This window comes from Balaenoptera ricei, chromosome 1, assembly GCF_028023285.1.
Source record: "Balaenoptera ricei isolate mBalRic1 chromosome 1, mBalRic1.hap2, whole genome shotgun sequence".
Taxonomy (NCBI): Eukaryota; Metazoa; Chordata; class Mammalia; order Artiodactyla; family Balaenopteridae; genus Balaenoptera; species Balaenoptera ricei.
Window position 1 is genome coordinate 100,196,670 of NC_082639.1, and position 16,759 is coordinate 100,213,428.

General features: G+C 38.6%; 1 protein-coding gene across 6 annotated transcripts in view; it reads left to right on the plus strand.

The window, feature by feature from the left end:
- Nucleotides 1-16,759, plus strand: part of MAGI3 (membrane associated guanylate kinase, WW and PDZ domain containing 3) — a 255,902-nt gene that overhangs the window by 230,229 nt on the left and 8,914 nt on the right. For all 6 annotated transcript variants that reach the window (XM_059928156.1, XM_059928164.1, XM_059928174.1 and 3 more), the window contains exons 16-19: nt 1,980-2,165; nt 13,091-13,193; nt 13,977-14,103; nt 15,059-15,202. In XM_059928156.1, the coding sequence (XP_059784139.1) occupies nt 1,980-2,165; nt 13,091-13,193; nt 13,977-14,103; nt 15,059-15,202 (560 nt within the window). The remainder of the gene's footprint in view (nt 1-1,979; nt 2,166-13,090; nt 13,194-13,976; nt 14,104-15,058; nt 15,203-16,759) is intronic.

The following is a 16,759-nucleotide window of genomic DNA, read 5'->3' on the forward strand; positions in this document are numbered from 1 at the left end:
TGAAGTGATCCCAGCAGCTGGACAGGCCAGTCTGTGAGACAGATTTAGGCCAAGATAATTGAAGACGGATAAATTGGCTTTATGGCAGATGCCTATAGAGTTTGTATATACCAACAACAAGGCAGGACTTAGACGTTTCCTTAGCCATGCAGTTACTTTGAAAACTTCCCAGTCTATTCAGAGAATGTTCAGAAGTTATCTTTCTGCTGGTCTGCTATTTTTAGCTGTTTTGGTGGTGCTGCTATAAATGTCAAGAAAATAGCAATCTGACTACTTTTATCTTCTCTCACCTCGACGATTAACCCTTTGTGAAGTTCTGTACCAAGATTTGCCAATTCCTTTTGACCACATTGCTCACAGGATGAGAAAGGAACCACTGGGACATCAGAGATTCATGTTGTGTGATGCTTTCCCAAGTCTGAACAAACCCCTTTCAGTGTTCCAGGGAGCTGAATGATTTTCTTCTCGGGGGATCTGGAATGAACATTGTGTACAAGTAAATCTCTTCTAAGAAGGAGAGTAACTAAGATATTGATTTAGAAGGTCACCACAGGGCCACTGTGTGATTCTCCTTATGTTTCTGATGTGCCACCTGTTGTACTATCAGGGCAATCAGCTCATGCTGCCTGGCACAGGACATGGCCCATGCTGCTCTGGAGCTTTTCTAATTAGTTTGTTTACAGGGAAAATGGTATAATAAGTGCTTGATATAATTCAGAGCTAAAAGGCACTTGCTTCCAACATTGACTTCCTCATTTTTAAGATAAAGTCTCCCAGTGTATAATCCTAGAAGAGCCAAGGAATGGCACTCACTGTCCGTGGGGACATAAATCATGGCCGAGAATAACTTCCAGTCCAAATGAAGGTCTATTAAAATGGCCCTAACATACACCTAGATATAATTCAGAAATACTAGTAAGGAGCCCATTTTACTATGGAAATTAAACGTAATCACAGTGCCATTTTAAAATATTAAATTATCCTTATTCATAACAGTAAGTCTCCGTATTCCGCAGGAGCTCAAGTGCCTGATAAATTTACTGACCTAGGCAAAGAAATTCTTAGAGAACATAGAAGGAACATTTGTTTCTCAATACGAATGCCCCTTATTAAATGGTGAAAGATATTTTGACAAGATTTCCTGAATGTCTGAGAACTCATTTTAAGGCATAATAACAGTAAAGTGTCTTAATAGTTACTCTAAGAAAGCCTTTAGCATTATGCTAGAGATATAATAGAACTGCACAGAGTGTCTTTGCAAACGTCTTAGATTCAGCTTTGTGCATTCAGGGTATGATTTTATCCATAAGCCAAATAATCTTAATGTTAAACATTAATGTTCTAATTCACTCCGCTTTTCTGATTTTAAAAAAAATCTAAAGGCATTAAATAAAAAGAATTAATTTTGCTCTAGAAATAAGTATGATTCATTTTAATGATCAGTCATTTCACTGTAACTGGATTTCTGACCAATCTGAGTCCTAAACTTGATTTTGAACTGCATTTATTTACACGATTCCTTGTGGGAGTAAATGCCCCTTCAACAGAACCAAAGATGATCTCATTGTGGCAGTTTCTAAAATAGCCGAAAACATGATGCAGCCTAAACAGCCAACAACAAACAAGAAACATGAGATAGTCTCATAAGTATCACTGAGGTCAATAGCCTTTAAACTGGATCATTAGGATGACAATATAAAAATTGGAAAAAGGTTTCTGGTAAGTGGAAAGAAGCAAAGAGGTTTATATGCTATGATTGCCACTATGTAAAGAGTATCTATGCCTGTGGACAAAGAGTGGAAGATAATATGAAAATAGTTGCATTTGGATAGGATGATCACGGGTGGTGGTTTTTTGATATATCTTTAAAGAATTTTCTTTGACGTTACTATGTTGAATTTTTGATGATGATGATGATAAATCCAACACTCTGAGATATGTTAAATAATTGAAAAACCTGGGGATTTTTTTTCCCATAGTTATTCCTCATAAAATTGGCCGAGTCATAGAAGGAAGTCCAGCTGATCGCTGTGGGAAGCTGAAAGTTGGAGATCATATCTCTGCAGTGAATGGGCAGTCCATTGTTGAATTGTCCCATGATAACATTGTTCAGCTGATCAAAGATGCCGGTGTCACCGTCACACTAACAGTCATTGCTGAAGAAGGTAAGGAACCAGTAGATCTGCCTTCCCCAAACTGATCTGAGGGACACAGAGCCTGCAGAAGGCAGTGGCTTCCTCCAGCATTGCCAGAACCACTGCAGCGATAGAACCATTTATACGCCCTGGAGTCTCATTTTTTACCTTTTCCATTTAATGAATTTAAAAGACAGTTTATCATAAAGTTGTCAGTAGCTCAAGAAAAATAAGACAGCTAGTGAGTAGCTTATGCTGCCTGGCACAGGACATGGCCACTTATTTATGTGCTGGAGGAGCAAGCACCCAGAGCAAAAGACATTGGTAATACTTTTCACATCTTATTTTCTTAAAATTATGTCTTAAGTCTCTGCTTGAGTGAGAGAAAATCCTCTAAAGAGTTCCAAGAAAGTCACTGTTGGTATCAAGCCTTTCATGTCAGGCCTGTGCCGTAGCGTGCCTTGCCTCGCAGCCAGGGCTTCGTTCTGGTAGCTGCTTTACAAATGGGGGAAGGGGAGTGCGTCGGAATGGCCAGTAAATAGGGCATAAAATGCACTTAGTGTCTTGCCTTGCTTTAAGGCTGCCTTTGATCATTAAGAATTTCTGATTAGGAACCATTTTTGAATAGCACCAGTTCATGGTCTTTGTTCATGAATTACAAGGTAACTGTTAAATAATGCTCATCTCATTTTTCCTGATTTTGTAAAACTTACGAGAAGCCAAAAGCAACAGAATTGCGAAGGGTCAGTCTTTCATGTTAAAACTCCTTGTACCGTAATGGGTGTCCATGTCCCCCTTGCTCCCCATGATCCTCTAATCTAGTCAGTTTTCAGGTCTTTTAATTCTTGATTCTTCCTTTCTTTTCCCTTCCTCCTGTACCACTCACATACCTTTGTATCTAAGGTATTACATAAATCTCCCCTCTGTCCAAGATTCTGTAGGGGGATTTCTTTGTGGACACGAGTTCGTCTGGCTGCTCTCGGAGGCCCCTTCTCATTCTAAGACACTGTGACATCCCTGCCTCTGCTCTTTTCCCTTCTCTAGCCTGTTCCGCACTCTGCCCAGACTCTGTCCCAGACTCTGCAGCTTCTTCCTTCTAAAGTCCTCTTCAGTGCAAGCTCCAGTGCTTCCCCGCTCTCTGCACAGAAAGTGTTTTACGATTTTGTTCCCAGCCTGCCTTTTAAATTTACCTCCCAGTTCTTTCCAAATTCTCTCTCTCTCTCTCTCTCTTTCTCTTTTTCCAGATCCTCTCTTGAACTGGTCCGCATTGGCCTCTGTGCACATGGGCTTCCTCCCCCAGTCCCACAGCACTCCTTACCTCTGCAATTCACGGAGCACTATTACATCACTATCTCCCTATTAAAGGGTCTGCTCTTTGAAGACAAAGAAAATGTTACCAATTGACTACGATACTTGCTAGGGACTCAGTAAATATTTTTTTGAATGAAGGAATGAGTAAATGGATGAATGAGCGATTGAGCAAAGTAAGAGTCAGGAGATTTTCAGTTCCATGCCAATACCTAGCAGAGGCAATGTAAGCCTAATAAAGAAGTAAGCTTTTGACTGACAAGAGTTCACTGACACCTATTAGCTAGTTGTCTGACCTTAAACAAGCCACTTAACATTTCTAACCTTCAGTTTTTAATCTGTAGGTTGGGAATAATGATATCTATTTCAGGATCACTGTGAAAATTAAAGGTGAAAATGTACATAATCTGCATAAATACCCTAAGGTGCTCATCTAGTGATAGCTGTCATTATCTTACCATGTCTTTGCATGGCTGCCTCCCTCACTCACTGCCTAAGGAAATAATAATATTTAAGAAGCACTTACTATGTGGCAGCTATTGTCCTAAGTACTTTACATCTGCTAAATCATTTAATCCTCACACTAACCCTAGGTGGCACTATTAATGTTCCATTCTATAGGCGAGGAAACGAGCCACAGAGCAGTTAGAGAACTTGCCCGTGGTCATAAAACTAGTGACAGAACAAGTATTTGAATACAGGCTCTAGAGTCTGTGTTCCTAACTGCTGTGCCTTCCCTAACTAATCACGGTATCTAAAATAACCCTCCCCTTGCCTGACCCAGTCTTCCCTTACTCAGCTTTACTTTTTTTTTTAATTTAATTTAATTTAATTATTAATTAAAAAAATGTTTATTGAAGTATAGTTGATTTACAAAATCGTGTTAGTTTTACAGGTACAGCACAGTGATTCAGTTATGTATATATATATATTCCTTTTCAGATTCTTTTCCCTTGTAGATTATTACAAAATATTGAGTATAGTTCCCTGTGCTATACAATAGGTCCTTGTTGATTATCTATTTTATATATAGTAGTGTGTATATGTTAATCCCAACCTCTTAATTTATCCCTCTCCTATCCCCCTTCCCCTTTGGTAACTCTAAATTTGTTTTCTGTATCTGTGAGTCTCTTTGTTTTTCAGCTTTACTTTACTTCATTCTACTTATCTCTACCTGAGGTTATTGAACTATGAGTTTATTTGTTTATTGTCGTCTCCCCTGCTAGAATGTAAAGTCATAAGATTCATGAAGTTAGAGATTTTGTCATGTTTGGTGCTAAATCCCAAGGGCCTAAAACAGTGTTAACCACATAGTAAGTGCTCAATCAAATTTTTTGAATGAAGGCTTATTGTTACTTAATATGATTTTGGTAAGATTTCTTTATCTCAGTTTCTTTACCATGATCTCTTTGGCCTGCTTTTTAGCCTTAAATTTGTTCTGTGACCCACAAAGAAAAGCAGGACTCAGTACCACAGGGTGTGACATTTCAGGGTTGTTCTGAGAATGATGTATGTAGTGCACTTATATCACCATGCTTGGCATGCAGTAGTGATAGAAGCTGCTAGAAGTAGTGGAACTAGCAGTAGTATACATCAGTGTTTCTCAAACCATATATAGAAGCATCAGTGGTTTTTTTCCCAGTTCATCACAGACCAGCATTTTTGTAAAATTCAATAAAAATTAAATGAAAAATTAAAATTATTCTGTCGAATCATTATAAAATTAAAAAATTTTTACTCTCAGTATCAGTATGCATCTTATTGCTGACTGACTAACGGACCACACTTTGAGTAGTCTTGAGACAGAAAAAGAAGTGGTCTTTCTACTGCTGAATGATATTAGTATAATTTTTTTTTTCAAAATTACCCTTTATTGTTGATGGTGTTTTCGAGAGGTTGTGCAAAATTACTCAGTTGTTTTTCTTCCGTTTAAAAATTAACTTTGGAATTCCCTGGCAGTCCAGTGGTTAGAACTCTGAGCTTTCACTGCCGAGAGCTGGGGTTCAGTCCCTGGTCTGGGAAATAAGATCCCACAAGCTGCGTGGCGTGGCAAAAAAAAAAAAAAATTAACTTTGACATTCTGGCCCAAATACTTCTGGACTTGTCTTCTGGACAATCTTAAGATTTCTTATATAATGCCAATCAGTGTTTACGAAAAGTGGAAGGGTGGCGGGAAACTCCCTAGCAGATCCATGCTTTAAAGTGTTATTTCATATGTAGGTGCAGCCTCTTAAAATACAATCACATTTGACGTGTAAAATCACATTTCAATGATTACACCTTATTTTTACCATACTCTAAGTTTTATTAAACTGTGGGAACATTCAGAATCTCTTACTTTTCTCAGGTAAAATAGAAAGTGTCCCTTCTGTCCCATTCATGGAGTTCGTAAGACGTCCAAGCTTCTCTGAAGTCTGTCAATTGCACTAAAGAGTCAAATGAATACTTACAGCTCTACAGCTGTTTTCAGAAATCACACATTCAGATCGATACCTCAGAGCTGCATTCCATCCCATGTGATACTGCTCCCCACCTCTCCATAAGCCACTCACTGTAAATCAATAAAAGACAGTTACCTGGAAAAAGAAAACTTGTTTCCTTCACCTTCTTTTCCCCCTTTTGCTAGATATGATTCAGTATCTGTTCTTATTTTGCCAAGTTCCCAAGTCAAGTGTCGTGTGTGGTATAAAACTCTCAGACACATTCAGGACTCGGGACTCCCCCTGCTGTTTGGCATTCCCACGGCACTGCCACCTCTTCACCAGGGCGGCTCCTTCTCAAGTCTAGAGCATAAACTGACTCAGCCTGCTTGTTCTTGCTTATTGTAAAGAAATCTTTAAATGGTATGATTTTTTAAAATTGATTCCTGATGTTGTGTCAGGTCTTGTTCATTGCATTTTTAAGAGTGGACACAAGTTCCCAAAGGCTACCAAGGGCTATGTTAGAATGGTTCTGGTAGTGTTGCCATCATTTTCGTTTTGTTTTGTTTTCCGTTGATTTATCTGTTTATTCTCACTTGTCTCCGTTTTCCACTCTTGTTTCTCTCACTACTCCCACTGGCAGTTATGCCAGTGTATTTTATGTGCCTCCTTTTATTTATGTCTTTTAAAATACATGTTTTTGTGTGTGTCTGCCTTTAATTTTTGAGTTGTATAACTGGTATTGTGTTATAGATTTTATGCTGGTTTTTTTTCTCAGAACCATATGCTTTCTTTTTTTAAATGTCACTTTATTGTTACAGAATCTAATCCAGGATCTTACATGGCATTTAGTTGTTGTATCTTCTTTTTTCTTTTTAATTGAGACATAACTCATGTACTATAAATTTCATTGTTTTAAAGTTTACAAGTCAGTGGTTTTTAGTATATTCATAAGGTTGTGCAAGCATCACCACCAATTCCAGAACATTTTATCACCCCTATTAAGAAACCACTACTCTACTTTCTTTCTCTATGGATTTGCTAGGTATTTCATGTAAATGGAATTATATCTGACCTTTTGTGTCTGGCTTCTTTCACTTAGCAAAATGTTTTCATGTTTCATCTGTGTTGTAGCATGTCCTTTTTATGACTAATGAATAATATCCCATTATGTGTATATACATTTTGCTGATTTAATCATTATTTGATAGACACTTGGGTTGTTTCTATTTTTTTTTTCTATTATGAATAATGCTGCTATGAACATTGGCATACAGTTTTTGTACAGATGTATGTTTTCATTTTTCTTGGGTGTATACCTAGGTGTGGAGTTGTTGAGTCATATGATGTCATGTTTAACTTTTTGAGGAACTGTCAAACTGTTTTCCACAGCAGCTGCGTTGTTATATATTCCCACCAGTAATGTATGAGGCTTCCAGTTTCTCCACATCGTCACCATTTGTTTTCCTTTGTGTGTGTGTGTGTATGTGTATGTGTGTTTTAAGCCATTCTAGTGGGTGTGAAATACAATAGTATCTCATCATGGTTTTGATTTGTATTTCCCTGGTGACTAATGATGTTGAGCATCTTTTCGTGTGCTGTTGGTCACTTGCATATCTTCTTTGGAGAAATGTCTATTCAAATCCTTTACTCACTTTTAATTGGGTTGTCTTTTTTATTGTTGAATTATAAGGCTTCTTTATATTCTGATTTTAGATCCTTATCTGATATATGGTTTGCAAGTCTTTTCTCCCATTTTGCGGGTTGTCTTTTCACTTTTTTGGTATTGTCCTCTGATGCACAAAAGTTTAATGTTGATGTTGTCTAATTTATCTGTCTTTTCTTTGGTTGCTTGTGCTTTTGGTATCATAGCATCAAGTGCCTTCAAGATTTATCTGAGTTGCTGGGTGAACACAATCGATTGCTTTTAACTACTTGACCATTTTCCATGCTGTATATTTACCACGTATTACCTGTCTCCTCCCCCATAGACAGCCACACCATCTCCAACTCCACATTATCACAAACTGTCCTCTATACCTTCATATATGTACCTTATAAAACAGTGTGAGAATTTATTGGAGTGAAATTGCTTGATCACAGAAGTTGCTTACTTTGGCCAAGTACTATCAGATTGTCCTCTGTAATAGCTGCAGCCATCTACACTCCCACCAACAGAACACTGAGGATCCTTTATCTTCACATCCCCGCCAATACTCAGCATTATCCAGCTTTCAAGTTGGCTAGCGTATAGCAAGGAAAGTGTTGCTTCAGTGGTATATAATTTGCATTTCTCTGATTACGCATGAATTTGAGCATCTATTTGGATGCTTGTTTCGGGGGTTTTTTTCTTCTTGTAAATTGCCTCTTCATATCCTTTACTCATTTTTCTTGTGGGATTGCTGTCTTTTTCTTGTTGATATTTAGAGATTCCTTGCGAATTATAGGCATTAGTCCAATTTAGTTTTAGAAAGCATAAATACCTTTTCCTGTCATCTGTATGTTAACTTTGACTGTGGTGCCTTTCATTATACAGAGAATCTTAATTTAGATGTCACCAAATTAGTCAATTTTTATTCAGTACCTTATGGCTTGTGCTTTTGAAGTTTTATTTAAGATAAGTTATCCTTCCCCACCCCATATCACAGAAATTTTCTCTTACATTATCGTCTATTAGATTTCTAATTTTGCATTTTGCATTTAGGTCTTTAATCCATCTGGAGCCTACCTTTATATATAGTTTTAGGAGGGATCCAGTTTTATTTTTTATTCTTACAGTGAGCCAGTTTTTCTAGTACCATCTATTAGATAGTACTTCTTTTCCTCATTGATTTGTGGAGCCATCTCTTCTGTATATTAACCTCCCCTTTAAACATGAATCTCCGTACCACAATGTTCATTGCAGCACTGTTTACAATAGCCAGGACATGGAAGCAACCTAAATGTCCATCAACAGATGAATGGATAAAGAAGATGTGGCACATATATACAATGGAATATTACTCAGCCCTAAAAAGAAACAAAATTGAATTATTTGTAGTGAGGTGGATGGACCTAGGGTCTGTCATACAGAGTGAAGTAAGTCAGAAAGAGAAAAACAAATACCGTATGCTAACACGTATATATGGAATCTAAAAAAAAAAAAAAACAAACATAGTTCTGAAGAATGTAGGGGCAGGACAGGAATAAAGACACAGACGTAGAGAATGGACTTGAGGACACAGGGAGGGGGAAGGGTAAGCTGGGACGAAGTGAGAGAGTGGCACAGACATATATACACTGCCAAATGTAAAATAGCTAGCTAGTGGGAAGCAGCCACATAGCACAGGGAGATCAGCTCAGTGCTTTGTGCCCACCTAGAGGGGTGGGATAGGGAGGGTGGGAGGGAGATGCAAGAAGGAGGGGATATGGGGATATATGTATACGTATAGCTGATTCACTTTGTTATACAGCAGAAACTAACACACCATTGTAAAGCAATTATACTCCAATAAAGATGTTAAAAAAAAGAAAAAAAAAGAATCTCCAAGCTCTTTATTCTATTCTGCTAGTTTATCTATTATTATCTATATGTACCTATTGTATACATACATATAATTTTAATATATATAAATATAATTTTTAAGAGTGTGTGTATATATATTCACACACACACATACACACACACACACATTTTGTTTTTAGTCTGTAACTTTGTGGTATATTCTAGTATCTGTCTGTTAAGGCACGTCTTTCTCCAAGCCCCCACCAAATCAACTAGGTATTCATGAAATTTTTCCATGTAAAATTTTAGAGCCAATTATTAAGCTACTCTAAAAAATCCAGCTGCAATTTTTATTGGGATGTATTGAAAATATATTAACTTTGGGAAAATTTATACCTTTAAATATTAAGTCACCCCACCTAAGAGTATGGCTATCTCTTCAATTATTCAGGTCATCTTTTCAATAGAATTTTAGAAAGTTCTTTCATGAGATTCTTATTTATTCTTGGTAAAGATGATTCCCAATATATTATAATGTTTGTTGCTAAAGTTTAACTGTGGGATTTTGTGTTTATCCTCTGATAATACACTTTCTCTTAAGTAGTTACATACAGAAACTCCAGCAGAAGTTCAATTCTCATTGAGGGAAAGATATACTTAACCCATTGCTTTACAAGAATCTTCAGATAAAATTCAGAGAGAACATAGGCCTGTTTGACATCATGGAATAAATATTTAACTTTGAAAAGCAGAACATCTTTTAACACAGAAATGAATTGGAGAAGTTATGTAGCATGGGTTGAAGGACTAAAAATGAAAAGAATACCATGATAGAAAGTTTATTTAACCTTGAAGAGGAAAATGAAAAAACATGTAACTGAAAGAGTAAGCACCAATTTGTGGTGCTTTTTGCCTAGCTGCTATATCTCTCGTCCTTAGGGGAAGATAGAGGAAAACTTGAAATTGATCAGCTTATTTATACTGTCCTGCTCTGAAGTTATATACCCATTGCTCTAGCCAAGCTAGTGAAGCCAAAAAAATGTATCTAAATTGGACTAATACAAAGGTACAAGTATCTCCCAGTCATCTTGTTGATAGATGTAATTTTTCCCAGCAGTTTCCATTCCCTCAATAGTAGCCATAAATTTATAATGACAGAAGAGGATTCAACTCTATAATGGGCACTCACGTTTAGAGGCAGGTAACTAGAAGTTGACATACCCAGTGAGCAAAGGTGGAAGGACTTCTGGAATTTCTAATGGGCACAGGAATATGAATGAAGTGTGGAATTTCTAATGGGCACAAGAATATGAATGAAGTGCGATTCCTGCAGTCAAGGAGTTCACAGTCTAGCAGGGGAGACAGGTATTCACCCAGCCCTGACACAAAGTGGTAAATGCTATGAAAACAGTGTGCTTAAGGAGCAGGTAAGATTTCACAGAGGACATGATATTTTGAACAGGAGATGAAGTGGGAAGCCAGGAGCGCCAGGTGACAGTTTGGATAGTATCTTCCAAGCAATAGAAAGTTGCCGTAGGTTTCTAAGCGAGGCCGTGGCATGTTTCAGTGTATGTGCCAGGACTGGAACCTGGGAGGTGGAATAAAGTTGAGATTGGTGGCAAGGAGGTCAGCAAGGAGGCCAACAAAAGTAATTTGTTAAGGTAATTAGGAAAATTAAATTCACAATAGTGAATAAAAGTGCAACAAACAAATTTCCAGGTCACCCCTCACCAAAAATAAAAATTAAAAAAAGTTCATGCACCGCTCTCCCTTCTTGGATCATTTGATTTTAAAGAGGAAAGACAACCCTCTGGATACGTTCTGCAAAGGTTGGGCCTCCATCTCTACATCTGGCACGTGTTGAAATCCATGTAGGCACACAAGCCCAGCAGGCAGAGTCAGAGCATCAGAAATCCTCAGGGGCTGCCACAGCTTAGCCAGATATCATTAGTCTCATCCTGCCACTGTTTACACCCTGGCCTGTGTTTTCAGAGTACTCTCAGTTACTTTCAGTTACAAGAAGTTCTTAACTAAGAATAAATTATTTATCTATGTTTTTAGTCCCAAGAACTTTGAAGAGAAACAACTTAATCCAAGCCATAAAATAGTGATGTATTTAGTGACCCTGAAGTCCCAGCTTTCTCAATAGAAATTGCTTCCTAAACATTCATATTCCTTGTTTTTCACATCAGTCTTTCTCTGTTTTCATTATATTCTGAGATTCAGGTTTTATCAGTTTCTACATGTTCTAACCTAAAAATGGCCTCTTACATGGAGCATTTTTGCTAAGTTAGGTAAATATTTCAGACCTTAAGAGAAATATAGCCCAAATAAGAAATATAGCCCCAATCATTTTGATGATATGATAACCATAATGATAATTTTAATAGAAACATTTATATAGTGAATATGATATGCCAGGCACTGTTCTAAGCATGTTTATCTATACAGTAACCCCACAAGGTAGCTGTAATTCCCTTTTCATTGATGAGATGATTAGAAGCACAGAGAATTAAAGTAATTTGTTCAAGAACACATAGCTAGTAAATGATGGGCTCTGGCTGAAACCCCATCAGTCTTGCTCCAAAGTTCATGATCTTAATCATTAATCTATGCTCTCTTTGATATTTTAAAATATCCTATGTTTTAAAATTTGGGCAGGATAAAACATTAGAAAGTTTCAGCTTTTTTTTTTTTTTTTTGGCTGTGTTGGGTCTTCGTTGCTGCGCACAGGCTTTCTCTAGTTGCGGCGCGCGGGCTTCTCGTTGCGGAGCACGGGCTCTAGGCATGCGGGCTTCAGTAGTTGTGGCACGTGGGCTCAGTAGTTGTGGCTCACGGGTTGTAGAGCGTAGGCTCAGTAGCTGTGGCACACGGTCTTAGTTGTTCCGTGGCATGTGGGATCTTCCCGGACCAGAGCTCGAACCCGTGTCCCTTACATTGGCAGGCGGATTCTTAACCACTGCACCACAAGGGAAGTCCAAAAGTTTAAGCTTTAAAAATAAATATGAGTCTGACAACCTCCAGAGTGTCTTTTAACTGTCATCTCCCATGAATTGGCATCTAGTTCTAGATGCAAGCAGTTACTTTGCTTAGTTATGAAATCCGCCTTCAAGGAACAACAGTTCTGGATCTGTTGAGGATGATACTGAAACAAATGTTCCTTTTTTCACTTACATCTGTGCTCTTAGAAAATAAAATCAGTAAAATCTTTATGAACATTTGTCAACACTCAGGATGATTTTGTAAGTTTCTCTTTGATACTAGAGTCAGGTGAAATAACTACTGCTACATTAAAGATGCAGGTTAAAGATACGTGTGTAATTTCCAGACTGGCCTCTGTGTTCCAGCATTCCTGAGACCTGTCTTTGTCATCTAGAGTGGTTTACCAGTTATGGGCAGTACACTCTGGAAACCCATAAATATGTTACAAGGTAGTTCCCAGAGCTCAGTCCTCTAGATAATAGTATGGAATGTGTTCATTTCTGATTTTCATGTTGTGTGGACGACCAAAACAGGTGAAAGAGGGAAAGCGTGTGCAGTAAGAATGATTCCTGTTCTCTTCAAACATAAACATCAATCAGAAGCCACAGGGAAAAAGACGTTAGTTCCAGTCGCAGGCAGCTGACAGCAGTGCTGCTTGTGTAAAGTCACTACCGTCGGGAAAGTGACAACCACTCGTTATTGTCTCACTTTCACATCTTTATGTACAAATTCTTATTTCTCTTGTTTTCGCCTTTGAACAGAGCATCTTGGTCCACCATCAGGAACGAACTCCGCCAGGCAAAGCCCAGCCCTGCAGCACAGGCCCGTGGGACAGTCACAGGCCAACCACATACCTGGGGACAGGTGGGGCTGCTCTCCTGAGGTTTTGGTTTTTATCTCTGCTCATCTCCCCACTTTTCATCACCCACCCACCCCCACTCATCTCCACACACTTATGCAGAAGCCAGCCGGTTAGGTCAAGATGAGACTTCTACTGCCTCCAGGCCCTCTGTCCCTTCCTCCCCCTCTTCCCAGCCCCAGCGCAGGGTGCAGCGTAACCATCCAATCATGCTGACAGGTGGGGATTAGAAAGAAGTGACAGTAGCACCTACTCTGCTGCTCTAGGTCCCCACGATTTTGGTAGGGAAACCCCCAGACCCACATCAATTACCGTCTTCTCAGACTACCTGAGCAGTATCTGTGCATATTTCTTTCCTCTTTCATTGAAAATATTAGTCATGAAACAAAAATGAAATTAACAAAAATTCAGCATTTTCACAGGCATTGGTACTGCAGGAGAGCCATTTTTCACTGTAACAAGGTCAGCTTATCTGCCCTCTGGTTCAGTGACTTGAGTGCAGTTTTCCTTGATGTAAACTGTGCTGAGACACCCTTAGAACAAAAAAACAAAAACAAAACAAAAAAACAGCCTGGGGGTGTTGACAGACTTTAAGCCATGCTGGAGTTAATGGCTAGTTTTTGCCTGGCATCTCTCTGCTTCTAGATACAGCTTGTCTTAATAGCAGTTTGTCAGAGGGAGAATGGCAAAATTCAGCTTTTAAAGGAAAAGAAATTGATCTGCTTTTACTTTTAGGCTGTTTTTCATATTCTTAGTTCACAGAGTGACTTGATTTCTCTTTCCTGTAGAAGTGTCACAGAAGGTGAAATTGGAAAAGACGTCTCCACTTCTTACAGACACTCGTGGTCTGACCACAAGCACCTTGCACAGCCGGACACTGCAATGATTTCAGTCATAGGCAGTTGGCACAATCAGGTAACAGAGATTCCCCCCCCCCCCATGCAGACTGTTCTTTTCAGTTGCTGAATCACTGACACTGATGAATTTTAATTGCAAATCAGTTCAGATAAATTTGTTCCCAAAATTGATCATTCTTAAGGACCTACTCTGTGTTTGGCATTCTCTTAGTGTCCACGAGATGACGTAAAGAGTGAAAAAGAAGTTTATCCTCTATTGGAGAAATTTTAACCCTTAGTTGAGTACCTAGAAATAGCAGTGTTTTAGTTAAAGAAGGATTTGGGGTGGGTTTTTTTTTTCTTTTTTCAGGAAAATTAGTCAAAATCTGCTTAAAGGAAGCACTGTTCAAAATTCTGTTCTCTGATTGTTCTGTTGCATATTGACCAACTAGTAGAGAAGACATGTAATCTTCAAATTAATTTAGGCTGCATTTATAGAAATTAAGTAGCCCTTCAACCAAAACGTACATTCCTTCCTTATGATATAGAAATGCATATTGATATCATAGGATAGCACTTATATGTGAAATCCCAAAAAAATGATACAAATGAACTTATTTACAAAACAAAAATAGACCCACAGATATAGAAGACACTAAGGTTACGAAAGGGGATGGGGGGGGCGGGAACGGGGGATAAATTCGGAGTTTGAGATAACATATACACCCTACTATATATAAAATAGGTAAACAACAGGGACCTACTGTCGAGCACAGAACTATACTCAATATCTTGTAATAAACTATAATGGAAAAGAATCTGAAAAAGAATAGATATATATACATGTGTAACTGAATCACTTTGTTGTGCACTTGAAACTAACACAACATCGTAAATTAACTGTACTTCAATTTTTTTTTTAAAGTGCGTATTGAGAGTATAAATCATTTCTTCCGGCCATAAAAGGAGTCTTTCTTCACACTTTAAATAAAGCAGTCCATGTAAGCTTGTTTTTCTTACACTTCTCTCTCTAGAGCCTTGGTTGTTACCCAGTGGAGCTGGAGCGAGGCCCCCGGGGCTTTGGATTCAGCCTCAGGGGTGGGAAGGAATACAACATGGGGCTGTTCATCCTCCGTCTCGCTGAGGATGGTCCTGCCATCAAAGACGGCAGAATTCACGTGAGTTGGCTTCTGTCTGCAACCTTTGGTTCTGGCTCCGGACTGGAAACTTCTGAAAATAGTTGATTAAAAGGAATGCAGAAACCTCCTGAATCTATGAAGTAAGATTTTCCATCACTAAAACCTGAAAGGCAGATGCTTGTCATGATTTCATTTCCTCTCCGCAGGGTGCTATACTGTATTGCAGTTAGGCTGCTTGCGCTGGCTTGACTTTGGTCAGTAAGAAAAAAATCAATTTTACTTACGTAGTCAACATTCAAGGGCAAATGGATTAATAAATAAAATATACTTTCATCTTATTAAAAGTCTTGGGAAAGCCAGGATGAAACAGAATCATCGACTTCTTCCAAGAAACAATAATCCCAGGATTTTTTTTCCCCTCTTAGCTACTTCTAGAGGGAGCCAGAGGTCGAAAAGCATGACTCTCCCAACCTTTATTATCATTTGCAGGACTAGGAATCACATCAGCAGTGTTTCTGCATCGGTGTTCTCAGCTCTGAAACACTATAGCTGTGTACATGGCATTGGGGCCAGATGGTTTATGGATCTGCAAAAGATATTTTCCTTCCTTCTCTAGATGTTACTTAGAGGACTCTTATATAGAAGACATTTGCTGGCCTCAATTTTTTTAAAAATAGTTAATTTACTGGTATTCAATTATATGCTAAAAATTTTATATGCTAAAAATTATAAAATCCGGACAGCCTTCCCCTTACTGTTCAAGAGAACTTTGGACTTCCTCCCTCTGCTACCAAAAGGCATCAGGGAAAGAGAAATTTTTCTTTTTCTTCTTCTCCTTTTTTTTTTTCTCTTTTACATTTAACTAAGTAAACTAATTGGAAAGGCAAATGACCCTGGCAAATTATTAGACGGTATATTCTAACAATGATTAGAAACGTCTTCTGGGTGATTTTGCAGTTTTGAATTATGTACATCACTACTCCACTCCCATTACTCATTTCATAAACATTTACTGAGTGTTTGCTTTACCCAAGGATTTATACATGATACTGAATGAGCTGGGAGAAAGAGTGACCCCAAAACAAGATACCATCCTTTCTCTAAAGGACCAGACTTTTTTGTACAGTACTGTGAAAAAAACGTGAGGGAGGCCAGTGGGAGAAAGGATTTGGCAAAGACTGATGATGTACTAAGTTGTAGTCATGTTGAAGGACCAGCTGGTTGAGCAGGTGTAAATATTTAGCAGGCAGTTAGGACAAGAGGTAGAGTCCCAGGTTGTGACATTACCCAGACAGAAGTGATAACTGATGCCTTTGCTGGGGATGAGTTCACTAAAGGAGAAGATTTAGAGAACTGTGGGCCAGGGGCGGGACTCTGGATAAGGCCTGTCATTAGTGGACCATAGAAAGCAGAGAAAATGGGGAGGGTGCAAACGCAGAGCAGCAGAAGCAGAGCTGGAGGGTGTTGATGGCAAGGAGAGGGGCTGATGGCCGAAGTCCATTCGTGTGCTGAAGCTGAGCTGTCTGCTCTCGCCGCACTTCACTTTCTTGTAGGGACAGTTTCATAAAGTGGGGAGAAGAACGTGGGTTTGGAAAT